This window comes from Sesamum indicum, linkage group LG5, assembly GCF_000512975.1.
Source record: "Sesamum indicum cultivar Zhongzhi No. 13 linkage group LG5, S_indicum_v1.0, whole genome shotgun sequence".
NCBI lineage: Eukaryota > Viridiplantae > Streptophyta > Magnoliopsida > Lamiales > Pedaliaceae > Sesamum > Sesamum indicum.
Genome location: NC_026149.1, coordinates 16,373,980 through 16,393,633, shown reverse-complemented (window position 1 = coordinate 16,393,633; position 19,654 = coordinate 16,373,980). Strand labels below are relative to the sequence as shown.

The 19,654-nt window shown below is 37.3% G+C and overlaps 4 protein-coding genes across 6 annotated transcripts in view; 1 reads left to right on the top strand and 3 right to left on the bottom strand.

The window, feature by feature from the left end:
- LOC105162694 (R3H domain-containing protein 2) overlaps window positions 1-2,062 on the top strand; it is a 3,993-nt gene extending 1,931 nt beyond the window's left edge. The window contains exons 2-4 of the mRNA XM_011080784.2: window positions 104-719; window positions 1,065-1,341; window positions 1,768-2,062. Of these exons, the coding sequence (XP_011079086.1) occupies window positions 104-719; window positions 1,065-1,341; window positions 1,768-1,818 (944 nt within the window). The 3' untranslated portion in view covers window positions 1,819-2,062. The remainder of the gene's footprint in view (window positions 1-103; window positions 720-1,064; window positions 1,342-1,767) is intronic.
- LOC105162693 (transcription factor PCL1) lies at window positions 5,845-7,437 on the bottom strand. Its single transcript, XM_020694066.1, has one exon. The coding sequence runs from the start codon at window positions 7,009-7,011 to the stop codon at window positions 6,145-6,147; it is 867 nt and encodes a 288-aa protein (XP_020549725.1). The 5' UTR covers window positions 7,012-7,437; the 3' UTR covers window positions 5,845-6,144.
- On the bottom strand, window positions 8,981-11,812 carry LOC105162692 (G2/mitotic-specific cyclin-1-like). Of its 2 annotated transcripts, XM_011080782.2 has the most exons (9): window positions 11,695-11,812; window positions 11,202-11,346; window positions 11,064-11,121; window positions 10,439-10,663; window positions 10,223-10,348; window positions 9,880-10,128; window positions 9,637-9,795; window positions 9,379-9,557; window positions 8,981-9,297 (listed from the first exon to the last, which is right to left on the bottom strand). In XM_011080782.2, the coding sequence occupies exons 1-9, from the start codon at window positions 11,729-11,731 to the stop codon at window positions 9,147-9,149; spliced, it is 1,329 nt and encodes a 442-aa protein (XP_011079084.1). In that variant the 5' UTR covers window positions 11,732-11,812; the 3' UTR covers window positions 8,981-9,146. The 2 variants fall into 2 exon arrangements, with proteins under 2 accessions (XP_011079084.1, XP_020549724.1); XM_020694065.1 differs by lacking the exon at window positions 8,981-9,297 and having other exon boundaries at window positions 9,375-9,557.
- On the bottom strand, window positions 13,805-19,454 carry LOC105162690 (stomatal closure-related actin-binding protein 3). 2 transcript variants are annotated; one of them, XM_011080781.2, is made up of 13 exons: window positions 19,368-19,454; window positions 17,987-18,282; window positions 17,630-17,758; window positions 17,235-17,327; window positions 16,862-17,002; window positions 16,347-16,415; window positions 16,032-16,115; window positions 15,601-15,781; window positions 15,281-15,397; window positions 15,066-15,124; window positions 14,845-14,979; window positions 14,487-14,636; window positions 13,805-14,091 (listed from the first exon to the last, which is right to left on the bottom strand). In XM_011080781.2, the coding sequence occupies exons 2-13, from the start codon at window positions 18,263-18,265 to the stop codon at window positions 14,053-14,055; spliced, it is 1,476 nt and encodes a 491-aa protein (XP_011079083.1). In that variant the 5' UTR covers window positions 18,266-18,282; window positions 19,368-19,454; the 3' UTR covers window positions 13,805-14,052. The 2 variants fall into 2 exon arrangements, with proteins under 2 accessions (XP_011079083.1, XP_020549368.1); XM_020693709.1 differs by lacking the exon at window positions 19,368-19,454 and having other exon boundaries at window positions 17,987-18,488.

Sequence of the window (19,654 nt, the reverse complement as noted above, 5' to 3'; positions counted from 1 at the left end):
ATCTATTATGCTTTGGCATTTTGGTTTGTATTTACTTTTTACTTTTTACTTTTTATTCAGTTTTAATAGCTGTTGACACTTTTCTTTTGCTTGGTTCAATCAGTTCTTCGAATGGAGCTTGATGTACAGAAGTTCTTGAAGAATTCTGATGTGCAGCAGTTTGAGTTTCCACACTTCCCTACTTCATACCTTCGTCTTGCAGCACACCGTGTTGCCCAACACTATGGTGTGCAGACCTTGGTTCAGGACAATGCTGTAGATGGCCAAGGGAGCCGGATATTGGTTATAAAAAAGCCAGAGAGTAAGTTCCCTACTGTTTGCTTATCAGATGTGCCTGCTAAAGAGTCAGAAAATGACAAACTTGATCAGATCAAGATAGTCATAAGACCGAGACCTAAAGCTTCCTCAAGTGAAGCCAATGAACTGGGGCTTAAGCGCACTTCAGTGAGATCTGTGGAAGAGAGGAAGGAGGAGTATGACAGAGCACGAGCTCGTATTTTCAGTAGTCCAAGTAGTTCTGAATCTGGAGATGCATCAGCTCAGGCTGCTTTTGATGGGAGGAATTTGAATGTAGATGACAATGAAGTTTCGAGGAATTTTGGCATGGATGCGGACAAAAGCCCCTGCAGCAAGGAAGTTGGCACTTCATCTAGAGTGGCTATTTTTAGGGACAGGGAGAAGGATCGCACTGACCCCGATTACGATCGCAGTTATGACAGGTACATTTTTTGGGAGCTTGGTATTGAGTAGTGAATAGCTATGCTTTCTGTGAATTTCTTACAGATGTAGCAGATCACTACTTTTTGACTAAGAGAAGATTAGTAATGCATTTCATTTCATGTGAAAGGCTTCTTTACATTAAACAAGTCATGGAAACACATCCAACATCTATGCGCATGGATGCATATACCTGATGAAATGTGATTACCATTTTCTTTGTGAAGATTTATTATAAATTCTGTTTTTCTAATCCTGAATAGATTATTGATCCCCTTTACCTCATCTGGCTCTCTTTTGCAATGCATACCTCACCCGTTATGGTTTTCGTGGCTGACCTGTCGCAGATATGTTAAGAGCATCCCGCACGCACAAAATCTCAGCCTAGCGCATCTTAATATGCAGAAAATCCAGCCTCCATTTGTCCATTATGATTCTATTTTCCCTCAGCTTGGTCAGATGCCTGCACCTCCAGCTTCTCTCAGCTACAGGAGCCCTGTGATGAGCCCCTACTGTGCTATGGGATTGAATCAAACTTCTACGGATGGTTTATATATGCAGTGGCAAACTCCGTCCATTATGCATGGGCATTCATACGATCAACTAAGACATGCTGTGTTTCAGGTAGGCATCAGCTTCTTCCTCTTATTGCTTTTTCCTTAGCTGCCATGTTGAGATAATGTTATACCATATAGGTTAAACATGTTAGTCGTTCACAATTCTCACTTTCTTATAGCATTTTGTGCTTATATGATTTACTTACATATATACTCATTCAACCCCATTTTTAAGATTAGATTCTGAATGATCCTTATTTATTTGATCTGCATCAAATCCCTGTACATGTGAGATCCTATTGGGGGATTTGGATATGGGTGCATCACAACCTAGTATTACTACACAACTAGTGCAATATTCTTACAAATTACTCATTATCCGCCTATGCATAGTGCAAGTTTGTTATTCAAGGATGCAATAAAATCTTCATTTGGGTGCTATTACCTTAACTTTTTATTTCTTTATTGTATGGCTAACTCAGTGCTTTTTTAGGCCCCCCTCTGTCAGCAGCCTCTAAGTTTCGATTACTCTCAGAACCAATGATGACTGGCAGAAGTTAGCTTGGGAATGTCTGCATTACTCTAGGGTGTCCTTAATTAGGTTGCAGTGTTGAAGAGCCTGATCCTATGGTTTAGAGTTCTCTGATTTTGTTTTAGATTTGATGTAAGGTGTTCAAAGACTTTATTATGCATGAAGCGACATTGTTTGTAGGGAGACCAGACCCCCAATGCCTGTTTGCAATTCTTGATTTGTATTGTTGTGTCGTATGAGAAATTACTTTCCACAAGTCTTGTGTGTTCATCGGTAATAGTTGGCTAACGTGGAAGATGGAAATCCCAAGCCTGATTTGAGCTGTGGGGCTACGTACAATGATGCCAATGAATTCTTAGTATTCATTTCATGACATCATTGTATGAACATCTAACAAGGAGTACTCAGGGTGTGCGACTATGTTGGATTCCACCCGATCATTTGTCGATGGGGTTGGTGGAAACCAGCCGCCCCTTCATCCGGTGAAAAGCCGAGTAGTGGGGTGTGTGAGGTATTCAGTGCCAACTGACCTAAACATCCAGCCAGGGCATGAAATCTTGAATCAAGACTTATCATACCTCATCGTATTTTATAGTTTATCTCACTTTTAATCCCGACGTTAAATTATTGACAGAATTCGTTAAGTGGTCGCTGAAGAGGCATGTGCCTCTCACATACTGTATTTTTGCAGAAAATTACCTTCACATCGGAAGAAGGTTCCAAGGCTATGATAATGTTGCAAGTGGATGTGAGGTTTTTGCAAGCGAGTGTGATTCTTCTTCGCCTTCTTTGGTTACTTGCAATTGAGAAAGAAGATTTGGAAAGGGGGAAGGAGTGGGGGGCTTTGATAGGGTAATGTCTATTTTTTCCCAAATACTCAACATGTGAAAGATATGTGTCTCTTCAATGATCATTTAATGGATGTGGGACTAAAAATGAGATAAATTATAAAATAATGTTATTAAAGTAAGATTTTTGTAATAATTCAGACCAAAATTGAATAGAGCTTAATTTATAGGACCAAAAATGATATTTTTTGCAACTAAAAATAAGTGTTCATCAACTTCCCATTAAAAAAATATATTTTTTATTTGCAACTTTTATTTTTCAAATTTTTTAAATTTGTAATACCCAGTTGGTATGGTGTGATTTATGCAGCTTGATTAAAGGAAGATGGTCAAGATTCGATATTGCAAATGAGTAAGTCACTTTTTTATAAAAAAAAAATTACTTGTATTTTTTAAAGTGTAGGTATTTACTTCCTGTGTTTTTTAAAAATAAATAATTTACCTCCCTAGATAAGGAGGGGCGGAGAGTAAATTGCATCATTTTAAAAAAGACAAAAGGCTAAATCACTATTTTTTTTTTAATAGGGGTTAATTTACCTATTTATAATATCACGGAAGGGGGGAAATTGCATTAGACCCCATATGTAAATATCGTATTTCTTGTTTGATGAAGATTTATAACTTGATTGACCTAGTTCGGAACTAAATTATATATAATTTTTTTGAAAAGAAAAACATTTTTTTTAATTTAAAACCAAAAACTCAAAAAAGATTTGGTTATAATCGAATATGGCATTTTGGTGAATCAAACTTTCGATTAGTTCGGTTAAATCGAACCGAACACCCATATTCTAATATACGTGTAGAATGCACGAAAGCCACGTGGCAGTCTACCTTTGGTTAGAGGCTAAAATTACATGTAGATCCCAACAAAACTGCAAAATTCCACAAGAGACCCAAATCTTCAGATTTTGTTTATCCACACATCCAAAGCACATGGTACTCTTGTTTATTTAAATATGGCAAAAAGTAGGGTGCCTTGCGAATAACTCAACGCCAGCCTTATACTCCTATATATATAAATAAATCCTCTGCAGTTCCAATTCTTCCTTTTCTTTGCTATTATAATAGCGAAAACTCTCGAGTTGATGCGATAATGGAATAGTTGTTTATTGATTTCCAGACAAGTAAAGATTTGGAGCGGATGATGATGATGGGTCTGAACTGGCAAAACCAATGAATGAAGGTGCGTGCCGGGGTTCAGACAACAAACACGCTTCTTTCATTAAATAATAATCCAAGATTGTGGTGTTGGTGAGTGAGTGGTGAACAGATGATGGGATCTGTTTGGATAAATAAATAAGGACCAAGAATCATGCCGGTCGTCCACCCGGGTGCCGCGCTTTTCTTTGCTACTGCATTACCGCACACCATCTCTCTTTTTTTGAAATCCAAACAACTACTTGTCTTACCATCCAATTCCTTTTCTACCCCCCACACAAAAGAAAAGTACAAATTTTAATGTAATTTTGGTAGGGTGTTTGGACTTATGAGAAATTTATAATATTTGAAATAATAATACGATATTTATAATTATGATAAATTTTAAAGGCGCTCAATATAATTAACTCTAAATTTATTCAGATTTTTTTATATATTTTAGAAAATATTTTTTGTCATTTTTATTTAAAAAATAATTTTTTTAAAATAAAGCAATTCAGACCATGCAGCTTATAAAATAAATTAATACTGACTTTTGTTAATAGAATATTATAAATTTGTAATATTTTGTTTTTGAAATTTATATTATATTAATTATTACATGTTGTGCACTAATTTATACTCTCCAAGATTTTATAAATATTTTAAATAATTTATAAATTTATCCAAACGCCATGGTTCAATGTAAAGCGAATGGTACACAATGTTATGGCCGACAAAGAAAATTAAAAAAAAAAAGATATATATATATATATATATATAGGTGTTGTACTATATTAATAGTTTGTGATAAGACTAAGTTAGGCCAAGCAATGTTCATTGTTCCATTTGTTAATTTTTTTTAAAAAAAATTATTTCCAAAGTTAGGACACAAAGATCCTTTCAATTACAACCTCTTCCCCACAATCATAGGATTTTCAATTATTTTTTTCCACACGAATTGTTCTAGTTCATTGAACTGCAAGAAACAAGAACTGCATCACGGGATCCGTGGATGCTGCATTCAGTGCACAATACAATGGATAGGATAGGCAGATGATCGAAGGAGATACTGCACAAGCCCGGAAGGTGAATAATAAGCAACATGAAGCTCAGAACGTTGTTCGGCTGCAGTTGCAGCATGGAAACATCGTATGCCAAGAAAAAACTCCATATGAAAGCACAGAACATCAGGAAACTAATGGAATGTCCGAACTTTAGATGATGAGATGGAAATTCAGAAGGAAAAGTATAACAAGGTTCCCTCTGTGGACACATTAGTTAGAAACCAAAATTATGGCAAACACCAACTTAAGTTAGGACAAGGACGAAAGCAGAATCGTAAGATGCATATGAAGATGTTAGAGGAGGTAGTTCATGCTTTGCTACAATACAGTGCTATCGTCATCGTTATGAGCTACAAGGTGTTATTTTCCGAGAATTTACCTTTGAGAAATTAGAAATGGATGAAAGTACCTTATAGAGATTGAGGAGATCAAGAAGATGCAAATGCGGATGCAGAATATTGAATTAACGAACACTTGTCATAACATTAGAACAGTTTCTCAGAGAAATATCGAGCTCTAAGTCGCTAGCAAATAAGACCATTTACAAGAAGAAGGAATCACCATTGCATAACACTAAACCGACATACAAGAGAACGACAATACTATGCAGAAGATAGCTGGGAATTAACAGGAAAAACCTCTACCATATTGTGCAGTGCCACACTGCACGATCCACCATCTCCAACTTCTTCATGAAACAATTAACATTGTCAGCACCATAACCTCAGTTACACGTCCAAGAATCCAACCAATTGGTTGCTTCAGACTGTCATGTGTCAAAGAAACCAGACAATAATTTACCAACAGAGTGAATGTGGGAAAACAAGCCGCTTCTCATGGTTTCGTGATTGCTTTTGCCATGACTTTATGACCATTGTTAGTTTACCATCCCAAGTGACATCTTGGTTATATTCACAGTCGAGTAGTAAAATGTACTGTTAACGATTAATATCCAACTTAGAGACACCAGAATGCCACTGATGACTTAATTACACATTTTAGAGTGGAAATTCATGGAACAGAAGTTACATTATGCACCAGCAATTCTAGTAAGCACATACCAACACTGACATGAGCAGAATAATTGAAATAGTGAATCATTTCAGGACAATGGGATTGCAATAGCTCAACCTATAGCATCAAGAACAGCTAAAAACACCAAATTGAGAAGAAAAAGAGTTATATAGTTACCCCAAGACTGGATTTTTCACAAGGCCAAGATGCTAAATTGGCCGACGATGCTGCAGAGATTACCTAGAAAAAAGTCAATAATTACCCAATGCTCAATCATCCCCAGTAGGAAACAGGGTGAGAACTTTCCTCCCATTCTTGGCGGTGGCGGCCGACTCCACATCCTCCATGTGAGGCGTTCGCTGCGGCTGCTGCGGTGATTGCCTCACAAAAGGATGCTCAAACTGCCCATTTGGGGGTGAGTTACCGAAATGCCTAAACTGCTGCTGCAGCTGAGGATGGTGGTGCCCGGCCCCCGCCATGGGGTGGTGATGCTGCATTGCAGCCACCGGCACGAATGGCAAGAAATGCTCTGAATTTGGCCGGCCCGGGTGCAGAAAATGTGCTGGCACGGGGGAACTGGCGAATAAATGGTCAGTGGCAGGGTCCATGCAGGAAGCGGACAGCGCGGCCGGGCTATTGTTGCCGCCTCCACCGCCGTTGGAAATTCCCTGCATCCGCTTCAAATAAAGCCGGTACTTCTGCAAATGGCTGGCGACATTTTCCCTGGTGAGACCATCCACACTCATGAGCTGCATAATTGTCTTCGGAACAGCATTCTTGATCCCCAAATGGGCCACCGCATCCACAAATCTCTTGTGCAGCTGTGGGGTCCACACGAGCCGGGGACGCTTGAGGGTTCTGGCGGGCTCGTCCGACCCAGTTCCGCCACCCCCTCCTCCGCCCTCCGGCGAGTCGAATTCAGCCGAGGAATTGGGTTGGGAGGAGTGGGCAGTAGATTGCGGCGGATGCTGAGGCGGATGTGGCGGCGTGTGGTGGAGAGGCTGTTGTGGGCTAGGAATGTTGAAAGCAATCGCTAGATCAGGAGTTATTAGGGACTGGGACAAGGGCATCAGCTCCTCCGGCGACGGCAATTCCTCTTCCCATTTGGAAAACCAATTGGAATCCTCTTCCCTCATTCTCTTTCCTTTTCCGGCCTCACCTCTTTGGATATATTACTAAAAACGAAATCTTGGCTATGGAGGTTTATCGGGTATCGAAATTTTCAATCTTTTTTTAGACTTTCAAGATCCTTAGCCCGGAAAACAAGAAATTAAAATGAGAGAGAGAGAGAGAGAAAGCAGTTTTCTGCTGAAGCGAGTGTGAATAACAGGTGGACTTGTAGAGACTTGAGGGTTGATGTTTTAACCTATAAATTCTTCCTCTCTCTCTCTCTCCTTATCAAGAAAGATAACAAGAATGGTTTTCTTTTCTGGGAAAGATCTGTGTGTGTGTGTGTGGAAGAAGGAGGGGTGATCGAGGTGGATCTTGTTTTCTTCTTTTCAGCTTTTATTAATGTTACTGTTGTGGATGCTTTTCTTATGATTTTTATGTGTGTTTTTATGTTGTTCTATTTTTTTTCTTTTTTTCCTGGGATTTAAGGGTCTTTTTTGTTTTGGCTTTGAGTTTCAATCTTTTCTAAGAGTTAGTGTCGCTACTATAAATGGGATTTCTTTTATAAATAAATATATTTTTTTATTATTTTTATGTATATACATACACATTTGTGTATCTATGTTACTCATATCAAAAACTTCAGATATGTCTTGAAGCGTGAAACTCACGCTGTATTCCTATTGGGTGGATCACAATCAACCAGGTGATATCATCACCTGGACATTTCCTCAGTTCTCGGTTTTGGGAATTTGAGGTCGGAGCGTGGGGAACACGCTCAATGATGCGCGCCTGGCTGAAGAGTTGGGAACTTTGTGACAACAACATGGACTTAATTTGTACTTTGTAAGGGGGAAGTGGGGGGGGGGGGGGGGGGGGGGTGGGGTGGGGTTGGTGGTGTGGGAAATGGGAATCATCTTCAAGAATTGTGGTTTTAGATGTGATTTCTTGACATGTTGACTAATGATAAATATCACTCCATTTTGTGGAATGTAATAAATGCACAAGTCCTAAGTCAATTATTAATAATTATATCTTAATTCTGACGGATATTTTATAATTTTTTGCACTTTCGTCAGCAGCATAGTGTATTTACAGTATCTGATTATTTGATTATTCATTTTATAATTTTCATATATTTATTGTAGCATTACATGTTGTGTAGATTAGTTGTTTGACGATTGTGGCATTCATTTAATGGTCTTTATGTCTATTTTTTTTTAAAAAAAAATCATTAAGTTATGAGGTATTGTTCGAATACGTTTAAATAATGATATGTTCGACTACAACTCGACTACACTTGACTCCTTACTCTGACATATTCATTGTTTTATTATTAGACCTTTCACTAATTTATCTCCTATGCACTAGAATTGATTGATTTATCTGGAAATCCTCATTGAATCACCGATTTTTGCCTTCGAACCTTTGAAAAACTCTTATTTAAATCAGAATTGATCGAACCACAAACAAATCACAAAGCAAGTGTAATATACTTTGTCATAGATCACTTTTCGTGAATTATACACTAATCACATGATAAATACGTACTTATCATATGATTGATTCAAATTCAACTAAAGCCGACCTGGCTAGAATTTCTCTAATTTTTTTAGAGGACAAGTTTTCTTTCTTCTTTTCTTAATGTATTTTGGTATGATTAGGGGAGAATATTTTTGGGTGCTCGATGTGGTTAGTGCTTTGTTTAGTTGTAATGTGATAAAGGGCTATTGACTTTTTGGTTGCAACTCAATGGCTTTGATGTTCATATTAAGTGACATTTGTCCAATTAAATTTACATCCTCCAAAGCACAAAAGCCATAGGAATCTTTTAAGTAACTTTTGATGGTGTGGTAGAATGTCAAAAAGGAAGTTTTTTTTTTTTTTTTTTTTCTTTTTCTACAACTTAAAAATGCAAATTTTTTTTATATATTTTTGTATTAATTGATAATTTAATATATTGGTAGGTAATACTCAATTTTAAATTTATCAATCCAAATGCAACGTTACCCGGTTATTATTGTTTTTGTTAATGTTTGTAATTATGAAAGGTGTAGACATTTTAGCAGCGGTTCTAATCCATAAAGTGATACATAAATCCAGAAACAAAAACAACATAGTTATCATTCAAACTATGCTCCATCATCATATGTTGATCTCATCAGTCAGCAACTGAGGCAGCCAAAAGAGACTTAGCTGGTGGCAACAGTGCAACAGCCCCTCGTACGGAGCAAGAGTATTTTCTGTAGATCCCTCCGAGTTTCTGGTCTGCCGCCGTCGAATGGAAGGTAACAAGAAGCTTAGCACAATCCCTGATCATCGGACAAAGATTCGGTCAAAAATAAGTGTCTTAGGCAGACAACATTTGAAGAGAGAGTTCAAGATTCACTTACATAAGCTGTTGTTCTGAGAAACCTGTGTGCGTTCTAAGTGTTTTGTTCCAGAGGGGTGACTTGTTTAAGGTGCATCTAGCTGCATAGACTGCTGAGGCAGCAATCATCGATGGACAGTACCTAAGAGTCGAGTAGTTCATCGTTCCTAGCTCGGCCAGAAAATAGACCATATTCTCAACCTGTGCTCAAAAGGGTAGCTGGAATGTAAGTTAACTAGTATTCTTGGACATAAATTTCAGGAGCTAAGGGAACTCTTACATCTGAATCGGTCACGGATGCTTTGATGAAGCGTACGAGGAAAACATAAAGCGTTGGAACGGTTAAGTTCCATTCAAGTTCACCTAATATACGTTTCTCCATGATCAAGATTTGTTCGTTAGTGTAAGTTCTGTCTGAGATGCAAACTAACTCATGGACCTACAAAAGCAAGACCAGTTAGTTCACCTTGTATTCTGCTAAGAATGTTTGTCAGAACAGAACTTACAGATGAACTTTATTAACCTGAGGGGCCCAAATTTCTTCATATTTGGAGGCTATAAGCATTGCACTCAAGCCCACCAACTGAAGCTCCCGCCTTGAAGTAGTCCTTGATGCAAGAAACCGATCAACAATGTTGATTGTCAGGTAAAGTGTCTCTGGTGAAAGATCGAATTTGTTGTGAACTTGGACCAGCCAATCAATCAGAATTGCTCTCATTCTCTCATTTATCTCAGGTTGCGAATACATATAAGCATGAGCCCTGCCCTCGTTCTGCATCACCGATGAATAAAAACTCGTTTAGCCCCACAATGATAGACAAAGGTAGATTTGAGTTATAATAAGAAGTAAAAGTCCTACTATACACCTCAACAGACTTGTAGAACTTGTACATTTCCTCAACGTACTCAACGACAGCCAAGTCGTTATCTGCATCTGCAGCATCGATGTCGACTATTTGCTCTTCTGGTTTGCTTCTCAGCCCACAAGCAGCCTGCGATAACTCAACATAGTCATATGAAGGATTTTTGAGAAAATCAGCAAATAAAACAGAGAAGTTCCTCTTGAAATTCATATATGTTACCTTGCTTCTAGCAGTGAGAGTTGAAGTAAGAGTTGGAGCTTTATTTTTCGAATTACGGGTCTTGTTCTCCTTCTGTGCTGCAACTTCATTAGAATCAGGGCTGATTTCAATTATCTCCTCAGGCTTAGGTTTGATAGCAGCTTTCTTCTTAGCCGGCTTCAAGGCGGCCACAGCCCTCTTGTCAGGGTGAACTCCTCCACCTCCTATCACTGCGGCCAAGGGATTCTGTAATTCAAAGAACACAATCAGAATTAGGCCTGAAACATATTTGATACTCGATTGGAATCGACTGATAGGAGTTCGTTTGAACGGACTACTTTAAACTTAACAAACCAAACTTGAACGAGTAACTTTGGCTTCAATTCCATTAGTGCAAAAATAATAAATTATACTTAAAAATATCAAATTACTCCAGGTTGACTGGTATTTAACCCAATTAAAACTCACTTGAGCTCTACTAGATCAAGAATCAAACCAAATTAGATAATAACTCAAACAAGCTTGAACAATAATGTGGATTCGGCTCCACTCGAATTATTTACAACCCTAATCACAATGCTTCTAAAGGAGTTAAAACTCCAATCAACAGCAAAGCAAACAAGATCAGAATTTCAAGAAAATGGACCTTCTTGTTTTCAGCTTCTGCAGCCTCTGCATTAGCCAGCAACTTAGCGCAAAAACTCCTGAAAACACCAAACATTAACATAATCAAAACTACATTAATTATTGTGGAAATCGAAGTAGTTTGAGGATTAACTAAGACCTTGTAACCGGTCGAGAAACCTGAGGAAGCGGCTTGCCGTCGACCCCCCGAAGAGTAACCACATTCCCAATGTCGCCAAGAGCACGACGATTCTTCTTCTCCACTGCCCTGTTCTTCTGCTTAACAGCCCCCGGGACTGCCTCTCCTGTAAATGTTTGATCAACACCAGTAAGTAAAAGAAAACTCCAAGACGTTAATAAAGAACAAGAACAATAAGCAAAGAAAAGTTCAAGAATCTGATCACAGTAAAAGAATGCATGGTTTCACACGTGAACACAGATATGATCGAAGGATGTGTATTCATAAGAGTCTCCAAAACCCGATTCTTGAAAATCAATAATAAATTGGAAAAACATTTGAGATCCGCAGAACTCAAGAACCCTTCATCTGGATCATTACAAAGTCAAGAATCGAAGTACAGTAATGATCGTAGAAAATCATCACACATCATTAAACACACACTAAAAGATTAACCAAAGAGAGTTTTCAGTACCTATGTTCTGCTGTTGAACCACTGGTCTTGAAGCCATTTTCCGATCCGAAAAATCTTCTTCTCTCTCTCTCTCTTTCTCAGAAAAATTACAGAGTATTTGGGAAACAAAAGAGAGAAAGAAATGCCTTTATGAAGCTGGAGAAGGAGGCGCTTTCTTCGATCTCCAACGGTCTTCCTTTTCCTTTTTGAATTTCAGCCGTTGGATTAGAAACCTATCCGACGGTCTAGGTTTTGTTTCCAAATAAACCTAAATGCCTAATGAACTTACCGTTGCGGTAAAATTGTGGGCTAATATTTATATCCATGAAATAAATAAGTACTAATTTTCGGGTGGTTTCTTCTATTATTATTTCTTTTAAGTTTTTTGCAATTTTTTTCAGGAAAAATTGCACTTTTTGGTCCGTAAAATAGAAAGTATTGTACTTTTGATCCCACACTTTATTAATTTAGCACATTTAGCCTCGTAGGCTAAAAAATTATTGCATTCTGGACCAAAAACATTGCAATTTTTTTTTTCTATAGGATCAAATGTGTCATAATTCTTATTTTATAGAACCAAAAATGCTATTATTTATTATTCTATGGGATCAAATGTATGCCAACTATATTGTGGAATCAAAAGTATAACAACTATCATATGGAATCAAAAGTGCGATTTTCTCTTCTTTTTCTTTTTTTCAAGTCATCCACACCATATTCTTCGTATAGAATCCCATTAGGAACGTAATAATAACATCATCAGGAAAAAATAAAAATAAATCATAATTTAAAGGGTAAATTACAATAATTTTTTTTAAATTTGGCATAATTATGAATACCCCATCGTTGTCTGAAAAATTATCTACCTCTTGATTTTAATTGTCGTCTAACAAATAACTCAATATGTTTGTCTCCATTAGGTTTTCATTCATTTTTATGGTGAACTAACAAAAATGCCCTTGTGGATTAAAGACTATAATTTTATTTATTTTCTAAATTTTTTAAAATTTTTTTATGAACTAAGTGGATAATTTTTTTTCATCCACCCATCTATCTTTTTACAAATTCTTAATGTTTTTAATAAAAAATGCAACAAGGGCAAAATTGACAATTTTAAACCTTCATCCAAAGATTATATAATTTCATCAAATATTAATGAATATTTATAATTTTAAATAATAAAGAAATATTTATAAGCATGTCAATAATTCAGATGAGTTTGTATTAATTTACCCTATTTTAAAAACTTAATAAAAATTTTGTACTATGCACAAAATATTTAACAATTCTAGTGATTATAGAAAAGAATATAAATGATCCCCATTTCTTGTATGTTTATAGTTACATCTACATCTCCTGACGGGCCTGATCTATATATTTATATAAAGGCAAAATTGCAAAATTAGTCTTGTAAGTATGAGGGTGGCATAATTGGGATTATAAGTACAAGACTTACAATTTTAGTCCTGTAAGTATTGATTTTTTTGGCAATTTTGGTCCTTCCGACCAAAATTGCCCAAAAACGCGGTGGAGAGATTTGGGGCTTAGGGTTCCGACATCCACGAGCGCAACTTAAATACATAGGAGCTTGCGTGGCTAATGACGTGACTTTAGGCGGGAAAAAGAGCACAACTGGGCAAAAATTACACAATCAACAGCACGTGGAAAAAAAAAATAATGATGTGGCAACAATGTAAAAAACTGAGTTAAAAAATAAAGTTGTAAAACAAAAGCAGTAAAAATTCGCCCTCAAATCGCAATTCGCCCAAATCGAAAGAACCCTAAAAATCCTTCTTTCAACTCCCACAAACAACTGATCGTCGATTGAGGAGAAAGAAACCCGATTGAAGCAATGCCACTATCACTAAGATAATTGTAAGGAAAATTCTTACCTACATCAAGTTTGATCGAATCAAACTAATTATAGAGCAAGTGTGATATGCTTGCCATTGTCACTTTTTCTAAATTATAACCAATTACACTGCAAATGTATTGCACTTGTCATATAATTAATTTAGATTCGACTAAGCCTAGTTAGAATTTCCCAATTGTGGAGACAACTTTATTTCTCAAGCTGCAAGGATTAGAGCTTCCCAGAGATCAGATTGCGTCACAAATATTCACTATGGCAAAATGTTAATCAAGATATTGCAAATAGCTCACAATGAAGTATCAAATGATTAGCAACATAAGTTATTACAACAAGTGATTTAGGCAAAACCAAAAACTATGCCTAGAACCAATGTACTAACTACTCCCAGAAGCCAAGATTAGAACTGCAAAGACATCATCATCTCCACAACAAACACGGACAGAAACATGACTCACGCTTGACTGCTCGAATCAGTCGAAAACTGGGAAGTTAATCCTAGTTTGTCTTTACAGCAAAGCATCGTCGTCTGGACCGGCAAGCAAGACCTGTCATTTTGAGTTTCTTGTTTAGAATCTCCACCGGTTGCCAAGTTATAGAAACCACCTATGATGTTTGGAGAGTTACACGGCCACACCCTCTATCGTTGATGTTTTTATTATACTGATACCATATATGGGTGATGTTTTTTCGATATATAGTTAAATTCGGACAATCCTGAAGTGTAATTATTTAAATATTTGGGACAGTTTTAGTAATTTGACCATAACTGAGGATCTCAGTATAACTAATATTACCCCTCTCGTTATTGGTACGTCTTGTCTTAACATGTAACGAAAATTTTGAACACTGTTGACGGAAAAGGTTTAATATGTTTTATAAGTAACCAAAAAACATCACAAGTTGTAGGAAAAGATGGCTAAACCAGAATTAAGCTACTTACATTGCAGTCGAGAGCATATTTGCGAGCAAGTATCAGGGCTCCATTTCTCTCTTGTTCCGACCCAAAAACAAGCACGAAAGATTGTCCTTTGCGAGCCTGCCAAAACAGCGACTTCCCAGCCAAGTTGCCGCCTCCTCTGAATCCACAAAGCTGAAATTGCCAATAATCAGCACGTTGCTTTTGACATAGATTTTCATAAATTCTGTTCAAAGACATTATGGTAAACAATGCTCCTAGATTACTGTTATGAGTTTGATGTCTCCACAAAAGTTTTCCGTTAGGAATTGTTAACGAAAATGGCATGAAAGATCAACCAATACAGTAGTCCTATTTTAGTATAATGTACAAGAACAATTACCTGCATGGACTTAGAGTATGATTCTCTGGCCTTAGTGATCCATCCTCGACTCAGCTTTATCCTTGTTTTCCCAATGTGAAACAAGTGTGCTGACTGCGAAGAATAATTCCGTCCGTTCATTTGGGAGATTACTACCTGTTAAAACAGACAGGAATAGGATCAGACGAAACCACTATTCTTAGACAATTTTTAACTTTCAGCTTATGTCTTGAATTACGTACGCTAAAGTCATGGTTTGGTTTCCGCAGAAGCGTCTCTACATAGCTCCCCAAGTCAATAGCTGCAGACGGAAAAAGAAATAGAAAAACTAGTTTAGACAGTCGACTAAAATATATATCTCAAACATAGTATGGTGGGATGGTTTTGAGCTCATGACAGGTAACGAATCATTGAGAAGTTGCCTGTTCTTATGGAATAGAAATCAATGGTAACAAACCTTGTGCAATAGGGCCGTGAGTTGTGATCCAGATCTTTTGGCCGTTTGCGACTATGTCAGCTTGCAGAACTCGCCCGACATCAATGGGCTCAGGAGCATAAACGCACTTGTGGGCACCTGGTAGAGCAATAATGAATGTAGTCAAAGAATTATCAAGCCAGGAAACTGACGAATGAGTGTGTAACTAGAACAGGGTCATTGTTGAAAGTTTCAGCTGTTAGTAAGGAGAATGATTTAATATCTAATATCTCTAAAGGCTCGGAGCAAGAAAAACAAAAAGAGAGAAAATAATTATGCAAAAGATCAAGAGTAGCATATACCTAAAATAGGTTCCCTACGGCTGCATTGAGATGACAGACGATACCACTGGATTGAACATTTTGCTAGCTCTGTAGCTTTCTCTGAGCACGGCTGAATCCGTAAAATAGAACCTAATGTCTCCGAACCATTTAACTCATATAGTCGGGGTATATTTTCGTCGACTTTCTTCATCATCGCCAGCTGTAAAAAAGGAAGACAGAAATCTCTAAGGTGTAAAGAATTGGTATCATCCTACTCGTTTTTGGACATCTGTAAGGCGGAGATCACATGCATAACATGACAGTCAGCTTTACTCGGTAACAACTTAATGTCTAGTACAACAATCCAATGATACGAAAAGTTCGACTGCAATTTCATATAGTTTTACTGCAGATATACATATTACTAGCAGAACGCAAAAGATATTCAGCCGAACCAAAAAATGGCTTACCTCGTTTTGAAGATTAACTGAAATTGTACACTTCTCTCTGATTTGAAGTCTCAGTTCGCGCAGTTCGTGTTCCATGTCCATGACCTACAAATAAACGGAATGATATAGTTGGAAGAACAAGTTACACATTCCAGTTCCAAATGTAAGAAACTTATATGCAGCAGTCTACGACATGAATCATGAGTACATTAAATGACTTACGAAGCCATCTTAACAGGAACACAATTAATTAGTTTGAAAGTAACAATAAGTGGAACATGGGAGTTCCAGAAAATCATTAAACAAATGAAACTAGTTGAGGAAATCTTGACTAACCTTCATAGGCTGATGCTTTAACTTAATTCGTCTGGCTTCTTGAACCTCTTCAATCAGTTCCTCCAATTCCTATCAGCAAGAAATTTCTATTCAAAGTTTTCTCATGTGGGATATAATAGAAGCAACCTTCAACCACAAGTACTACTTATGTTGTTCTGATGGAAAGAACAGCATGGAAAGAAAACAGCTAGAATCTTGTCTGAGAAGGCATAGACACTCCAAATTGGACTTCGGAAATAGTATTTATCATAATTCATCTTTTGACATTTTCGTTGAATAAAAAACACCTATTTTTGTAAGTAAATGGAATTTATGCTTGCAGCAGATATGTCCATTTCTGGCAGAGGTTAACTGAAATTATTTTCCAAGAAACTTTTTCAAGTAATTTGTTGTGATTTCTTGATGAAAAAGAATGAACCTAAATCAAAACAGATACATGGACAAATCGAAGGGCATAGCTCTCGTGGAGCTTTCTCACTTCTCCCCATATGCTTGTGAGAAACACTGAAGTTTACCTGCTGCTTCCCTGAGCTTTGGTTTCTTTCTTGTTCCTCAAGGGCCTCTCCAATCCTTTGCACGACTGCTCTTGCACTCTCGATTTCGGCACAAGCAAAAGACTTTTCTTGGTTGACTAGCTTTTTAGCATCCTCAGAAGCCTGCAGAAGGAAAGCAGATTCAGTTATCCGACTACGAGGAGAGAAATGAGAACATAATTACATGTGAGATCTCAAAAGCCAGAAAAAGTGATCTGTATGAAGAATCATAACGTAAACAAAATGGCTAACAACAACAAATATATGTCGAAATATTCAGAAAAGAACACAAAAATCATGTCTATTTTTGTGGATATGGAGAGTGACAATGCAGCAAAGTGACAAGTATCATAACCTGCTTGAGGAAGTTCACTAGCTTTTTTACTTCAAACTTCTCCTGAATTAGCTCTCCTTCTTTTTGAGTCAATTTCACAGCCAAAGCCTCCACCTGGAGAATATTGAAGAAAACATACAAGCACCATGATGCAAGAGTTTCAGGATGAGCAAATCAAAGTGGCAAGATGTACCATCAGAAGTTTGAAAAATTATCCGGACCGAACAATGAGGACAAAGATGTAAAAACCATACAAGTGCATGGCTCCCTTCAGTTAAATTTATTCTTAAATTAGGAAAAATAAAAAAAGACGTGGATAAAATATTACATGTTCATCGAGTTGACATAATCCATGAATATAGATATGGGCAAAGCAAAAAGGATCAACGAGTTTATGCATAAAACAGGAAACTGACCATTGAAATTGCTTTCTCCACATCGTCTTTGTTTTGACCCGCTAATCTTCCTTTCAAACATTCCAATGCATCCCTAAGCTTCTTCAGAAGCACATGTCCCTCTAAAGATGCCACCTCCCTAAGTTTAGCCTGAATTCCATAAAACATGTCACGGTTGAACTCATATTTATAGTCACGAAATTTGCGAATGTGTTACAACTTTAGAAATAGTAGCAGGGGGCATTAACTCATTTTTTGTGATTGAAAATTTTACCCTCTACAGAGTCTTTCCTCCCAAATGAAAAATTATATAGTTCTGATCAATGTGAAAAGAACAGGATATTAAGCAGTTCAGAAGCAAACACAGGAGTACAAGACCTCCTCAGACAACTTTGCTGCAGCAGCCAAATTCTTGTCAAATTTGCTGGCCAGGTCGCGTACGGATAGACGCTTATGTTGTTCTGACAGCTGGTTTATTTCCTCTGCTACCACCTCCTTCAAGGGTGGACCCTTATTGTCCTCCTTGACCTCCTCTAAAATTTGATTATCAGGGCCTAATCTATACTTCGGAAACTGAATAGACTGAAAGCTCACGTCGGACGACACTGACCAAACTCCTTCGCCTTCATCTCCAAATTCTGGGCTAATCCGCGTCATTGGCCCAACTTTATGTTCTGTAAATCAAATGCAGATTTACCTTATTGGAGAGCAAACTTTTATACTTCAATCAAGATCTAGTCCGAGTTGAAAGAATCGGTATGGCCTAGGACTTGGCAAGAATGCAACAGAAGCATGAAAATAAGCATATTTAAATTTTAAACCGAAAGGAAACTAATCCCTTAATTCCGGGCATTCGGCACACACCTATTCTAACACGAGTACGATGCAAAAGCAAAAATAAACACTCAAAAACACGAGGACCCCATTCATGTCACTCATTCAACAAAAATACACATATTAGTACATTAGAAGCAAAGTGCCAATCTAAGTGAAACTATAGCTGATAAATGCAATAAGTGACAGAAAAGTATCACCAAGGCTGCCACTCATAGTCGGATAAGATGACTACAGGCTGTCTTAACCAACCAAAACCACCGTTCTTGAAAGGGAGATCCAAATCAAGAAACGAAGGCAAAAAAGTCCAAATTGCTCCAAAAGGAAACTAGAAAGGATAGCATACAGTGATAACTACTTCACAACAAAACAAGAAAAGTTCACTTCTCCTATCCAACACAAGTTCTTTGGTCTTCTACAGATCAATTGTTCATAACTGCAGGTTTTCAGAAGAGAAAAGGATTAAATATCATGAAGAGCAGAGAATGATCCCTCTGAGCCAAATACATGGGAGCAGTTGTAAGATTCAATTTTTAGAGCAATAGAAGAAACTAAGGAAGTAGCTCAAGAGAAATTTATAAGCCTTTTCCAAACCACGTTACGCATATGTAATGAAGAAATGATCAAGAACAGTTACCACAAAGTACTAACATGACTAAAATTCTGATTTTGATTTCAAAACCTTGCTTCCATATTACATGAAAAATGATCCCTTTTCCTTATCAATCACAGCACAGAAATGAGTAAATGGAAAAACAAGAAAAAGGGAAAGAAAGAAAAGGATTGAAAACTACAAAACTCAACTTCTTTGAGAGTCTGATATACTTAATCTTGAAAGGAAACCCAAACAAATAAGGAAAAGTTGGCAGCACAGATGAATAGTGTGCTAGAATTAAGCATTGAAGTTGATGAAACTGCTACTTACAGAGGATTATCACAAGACAAATATTTGCAGTATACTACTGTAAGAAGAAATGGCAGATATTCATCATATTCTTCAAGAATACCAGTTGGAAGCAGCAGAAGAAGAAGCAGAAAGAAATGTCTGTCTGCTGTTTTAAAGGCAAAGTGAAAAGAAAAGCTAATCAGTCATCACCCCTCCACACCGTTTTACTGAAGCCACTCTGTACTTCTGTATCTCTGTCTCTCTCTCTCTCCACGCTTCCACTGGCAAAGGACTGTTGACAAGGCCTTATCTATGGAATTTACAAT